This window comes from Vanellus vanellus, assembly GCF_965231255.1.
Source record: "Vanellus vanellus genome assembly, chromosome: 16".
Lineage (NCBI taxonomy): Eukaryota > Metazoa > Chordata > Aves > Charadriiformes > Charadriidae > Vanellus > Vanellus vanellus.
The window spans coordinates 15,535,044-15,540,439 of record NC_138921.1 but is presented as its reverse complement, the minus strand read 5'-3'; the positions used below and the strand labels follow the sequence as shown (position 1 = coordinate 15,540,439).

Sequence of the window (5,396 nt, the reverse complement as noted above, 5' to 3'; positions counted from 1 at the left end):
TAACAACGTCAAAGCTGAAATATTATTTCCCCGTTAAGGCGCTTGGAAAACTTCTGCTGGAGAGGGTGGAAAGGGAGGTGGTGGTGGTGGAGCAGGGAGGAGGGGGGGGGGGGCTTGGCATGGCTGGCTGGGACACCGGATCCTTGGGGGACAAAGGTGCCCTGGCCCCGTGCCTGGTCATGGGGACGAGGAGGAGGAGAAGGAGAAGCTCCATCACCTGCAGCTTTGCCTCCCCTGGGGGGGGAGAGGGGAGGAACAGGGACAAACCCCCCTCCCCAAGGCCAGCAGCCATGGCAGAGCCAAGGCCTCACCTCAGGCACCCCTTCCCTCCCTGCCTTGTTCCTACCAGGGGTGAGATCACACCACAATGTAAACAAAGCAATTTTTATTTAAAAAGAGAAAAAAAAACCCAACAACAACAAACTGGGGCAGAGGGAAATAAAACCACACAAACAAAAAATACAACACAGCCACAGAAAGTGTAAACTTCACTTGTACTAGTGTTACCTATCAGAGCAAATATCAAAGAAAGGTTTACAGCATTATTCTATAAAAATTGATGTAATTTCCCAATGAAGAAGGCACTTCACTTCCATTAAAGCACTTATGAAGCCAAAGACAAACTGGAAACCCAGAAGTGCAAAGTCCAACTTTGTCTTCATCCTGGAAGTCCCAACAGTTATTTTCAACAGTGGTCAGAAACCTCGGTTTGCTCCTATGAAGGCAAAGCACAAAACTCCCATCCCATTTTAAAAATCCTTCAAGGTCTTAAATAATTTCCAACCGTCAGCCCATCAGTTGGCAGATCTCAATGAACCAACCTTCACTGCTGCCATTGGCAGGTACCACAAAGTTCACGGTCATCACAGCTCACCTGTTATCCAAGTGATTAACACACCCAGCAAGAATCTAAAGAAAAAAAATTACATTTTCCTCCCTAAATGCCAACAAAAACCTCAGAGTACGACCGGAGCCTCAGTCACAGTCTCCTCTTGGCTGCTGGGGGGAATTCACCCCAAAATCTTGAGAGTATGAATATACCAAGCAACGCTTCTGACAGCATACACAGCCTTTACAGTCCAAAGAGGCCATATTTCTTATAAATCTTGTAATCTGCAGCAAAAGCTAAAACCAAAAGCATCTGCCCTTTCTCCCACGGAGTCAGCTCCACACCCCCCCAAATATGAAATCCGGATTTGCATAGTGGGAGGCAAAGAAGCAGGAGGAGGCGCAGCAGTGTATTTACAACAGCCGAACAGCTTCACCTGTAAGAACTGACATCCCTTCACAAGAGCCTGAAAATATATTCCCATTGAAACAAACACACACAAATTAATATAGAAGTATTTCTTTTTTTTTTTTTCTTCAAACGAGACCTGTTCAAACAGCAGAGCAACTGTCCATGCAACACTCCCATCTGCTCTTTAAAAAAGCATTTAAAAAAAATGTAACATCTCTGAAAGTTTGGTCATTTGCTCCTTAACCACCATCCAAAGAGTAATTCTCAGGTCAGCAAAAGTTCAGAAATGAGACGACCCCTGAAGCAGGGGCTGTTTCCAACCATTAGAACCCGCAGCTCAGAGTGCTCTCCAGTCAATGGGCTTCTTGCCGGATTTCTTGAGCAATTCATTCGTCTTCGAGAAATGGCGACAGCCAAAAAACCCTCTGTTGACAGAGAGAGGTGAGGGATGAACCGTCTGCAGGACATGGTGGCGTTTCTGTAAAGCATTAGAGGAAACCGCTCGTTAGATTTGCATGCTTTCAGCTCCCCGGACAAGGCTGGCTGCTTTGGCCCCGACCGCGCAGGTGCGATTTCCTCTCCACACCTCCTCAGCCATCAGCCTGAGGACCCAAAAAACGGCCGTGAGGACCAAGACTTTCACCCCAGAGTGAAGGAGGATGGACTATGTAAAGCAGCAGCAACACCCTGGCAGTTTTTCAACTGCTGTAATCCTAACAGCAAATTTTATGCTTATTCATGAGCCTTTTCCTAGAAAAAACAGTTCTGTACTGAACCAGAGGCTTTTCTGACAACAGAAGGTTACACTTGCTCCACTTTTATTGCTTAATTCTGGCAAAGGCGAAGCTGGAACAGAAGGGGCAACCAAGTTTGACGGCACAGTTCAAGCAGGGAGAAACCCCCAAATCTGTAAGGGAAGTGCCCTCTAGTGTCCAGCCAACTGAAGAAAATTAGTGAAAAGGAAGAGATGAGAAGGAGTAATCTGTACCCTGTCGATGGAGCTGCCTTTCTTCTGGGCATAGGCTCCCCACAGCATGAAGACAACCCCATGCAAGTTCTTGTTGAGCCAGGACACCACCACGTCCGTGAACTGCTCCCAGCCTCTCTCCTTGTGGGAGGTGGCCTGGTGAGCTCGCACCGTGAGGACAGCGTTGAGCAGGAGCACTCCTGGTGAACAAACAAAGCAGAGGGACAGACGGTGAAGCAGAACTGAGCGTTAACCACTTTTTCCTGCTTCCCCTGAGAAATGGTAAATTCAATTTTCATTCCAAGGTACCCGGCTAAGTGGCAGGCACTCAGAATTTATTTTCTCTTTTACAGATGGACTGTTTCCAACCGTGTTTCTAGCTAGGCTGCTTCATGACCTGTAGTGGACACGTTACTAGAGTGTCTTTTAACTCACCTTGCTTGGCCCAACCAGTTAGATCACCATGACCAGGATGAGTGAAATCCTCGATATCCGTAGACAGTTCTTTGTAAATATTTTCTAAACTGCAAACAAAACCATCAGAAGATTTTAAATACGCGTTTATAGATAAGAGCAAACAGCACCACTTACTGCTCTTACACTAGACAAGAAGAGTACTGATTTTAATCTTATTGCTTAAGATAATAAAGCCATTTGCAGAAGCAGAGTAACATGGACACCCCCCCCTCTTTGTATGCCTGGACAAAAGCTTAATGAGAAGGCCTCTGCAAAATTGAAAATGCAAATTTACATCCAGTGTGCTTTTCAGAATATCAAACTAGATAGAATTATCCATAATTTTGCAGTGGTTTTGTTTCTAGGCAATACACAACTCAAATTTCAGTAGCTGCAACCGCTTCCTATCAGTTACCTGACGCAGAGCCATAACTAACACAGAACTGCAGCTAATTTGTAAATAGGGGTGTTGCAAATTGAGCACTATCGTACCTGGGGGGAGGTGGAACAGGCTTCTGGACACTGAAACAGAGCCCGTGAGCTTGATTAGGTCCATGATATGGATCTTGTCCCAAAATGACAACCTTCACCTGAAAGCAGACCTTTGTTAGCTCTGAATTATAATCAGTATTATTTCCAAAGGAGGGGAGGAAAAAAAAACCCACACCCTTATAAACGAGCTTTATCTCAAAACACACACACAGACACACAAAAAAACACCCCACCAAAACACCAAACCCCAGAAACTGAAGTTAAATCACTGACATCTCATTAGAAACAAGTTAAAGAGCACAGTCCCCACCTAACACTAAGGATTAACATCACCACAGCTTTGCTGTTAAGATTATGAAAATATTTTTAGTGCAAAAGACAACAAAACACCTTATATTTTCCAAGGAGATTTCTTCACATTTTAGTCTTATGCTATGCTTGCTGTGATGCTGACACATCTTATTGGCAATGTGATTACCTTCAACGCTTTTTTTCATTCTAGTTCATCACTGATGTATTAAGAAGAGATGCACAAGATCCAAAAATCGAGTGCTACATTAAGTTGGCAACACTGGAAATACGGTCAAAAGTCCACCTAAAGTTTTGAAGGAAATTCTGTGGCCACTGAGGGTAATAAAACAATAAAACCACGTTTCAGTAGCAGAGATGAAAGTGAAGCCGGGATTTACAAGTTACACGAGAAAAACAACAGAATCCACATCCCATGGGATTGAAGCTTAAAGGACCAAGCATCAGATTAACGTGTTTGTGTGCCCAACGTCGCTTTTTAACCGTTTTAAACGCAGCAGCCGCCGGAGGGACCTCCCCCACCGCTCCCCAGCACCTGCAGCTCTACTCACGTCTCGGATGTCGCACATCTGCGTCCAGGTGAAGACTTGGTCGGGGGGCGGGTAGACCGTGTAGCGTTTTCTCTCCTCTGCTACAAACGTCATCAGCTGAGAGACGGGGGGGGGAAACGTAGGAGGGATCAGCCCGGGGCCAGCGGGGAGCAGCGGCCGCTCAGCCCCGCCGCTCGCGGGGGAGCCCGCTTCGCTCACCTCTATGAAGTAGGGTTTGGAGAACTCCCCGGCCAGCTGCCGCCGCCAGCTCTCCCCGAAGCCCGGCGGGACGTTCCGCTCGGCCAGTCGCTGCAGCGCCGCTTCCTTGTTCTTACGGATCCGCTCCAGCTGCTCCGGGCTCAGCGGCGAGGCCTTGTTCGACTCCTCTCCCGCCGCCTTCGCCTTCTTGGCGGCGCTGACCTGGAAACAGCGAGCGAAGAGGCGACTGCAGAGCGGGCGGGCGGCGGCGCCGCGGCCCGGCCACGGGCAGAGCAGCGGGAGGAGAACGGCCACCATTGCCCGGCCATGCACCGCCCTCCGTGGGGCGGCGGCGCCGCCGCACGCGGGTATTTCGCGGCAAAACAACAGCGGGCCCGCCCCCATTGGCCGCCGCGCCAGGCGGGCCCCGCCCACAAACGGGAGCCCAACCTGCCGCTTCCCATTGGTTAGCGAGAAAGAGCACGCTCCTCCCTATTGGCTCGCTACAGCTGGCGGAGAGCCGCTCTGCCTAGCAACCGTGACGTTGCGGCGGCGCTCAGCGCCCATTGGGCAGCGCCGGAGCGTAGCCTCGATTGGCAGCTCAGTCAGGCGTGCCAGGAGCGCGGGGTTTTTAGAAGCGGCCGCGCGGCGCGTGGTCTCCCCACCCTCCCAACGGCCGCCAGCGCCGCGAGACACACTCCCCCCCTCCGCGCCCCTCCATAGCCGCGAGATCCCCCCGCTCCTTCCCCCCAGCCGCCAGGACCCCGACCGACAGCCCCCCCCCCCCCCCCGCCCCCTTCAGGGCAGCCAGTGCGCCCCCCACCCCGGTCGCTACCTCCGCATCGCCGCCCGCCTCCGGGGAGCGGCCGCGCTTCTTCGCCGGCGCGGCGCTGAAGAAGGAGTGCAGCGTCTTCTGCCCGATCATGGTGGTGGCGGTGGCAGCAGCGACGGAGCGGGCGAGAGGTAGTGGTGAGGGGCGGCAGCGGTACGGCGCCGGCGGGTGGGCGGGGCGGGGATTTGGCGCCAAGAGCGCGCGCGTGCGCGGGGGGCGGGACCCGCTGGAGAGGGGGGCATGTTCTGCCAGTGCGCATGCGCGCTTCGTCTCTCCACTCTCTCCCCCTCCCTCCGCTGCCGCTGAGGGGGTTCCCGCCGTGGCTGCGCTCCCTCAGCCGGTCGCTCCCGTTACCGGCCGGTCTCGCTGCCG

General features: G+C 51.9%; 1 protein-coding gene across 1 annotated transcript; it reads right to left on the bottom strand.

Moving 5' to 3' along the window:
• Nucleotides 1-370: 370 nt before the first annotated feature.
• On the bottom strand, nucleotides 371-4,544 carry UNG (uracil DNA glycosylase). Its single transcript, XM_082491550.1, has 6 exons — nucleotides 4,214-4,544; nucleotides 4,016-4,111; nucleotides 3,156-3,253; nucleotides 2,643-2,731; nucleotides 2,229-2,407; nucleotides 371-1,718 (listed from the first exon to the last, which is right to left on the bottom strand). Exons 1-6 carry the CDS (start codon nucleotides 4,508-4,510, stop codon nucleotides 1,578-1,580), a joined length of 900 nt encoding a protein of 299 aa, XP_082347676.1. The 5' UTR covers nucleotides 4,511-4,544; the 3' UTR covers nucleotides 371-1,577.
• Between the last annotated feature and the right edge of the window lie 852 nt (nucleotides 4,545-5,396).

Excerpts from the sequence above, each read along its gene's own strand:
- UNG (XM_082491550.1), bottom strand. The coding sequence starts at position 4,510 with ATGGTGGCCGTTCTCCTCCCGCTGCTCTGCCCGTGGCCGGGCCGCGGC. Across the intron at positions 3,254-4,015 it reads AGATGTGCGACATCCGAGAC|GTGAAGGTTGTCATTTTGGG; the intron begins GTGAGTAGAGCT and ends GTCTGCTTTCAG. Across the intron at positions 2,408-2,642 it reads AACTGGTTGGGCCAAGCAAG|GAGTGCTCCTGCTCAACGCT; the intron begins GTGAGTTAAAAG and ends TTTGTTCACCAG.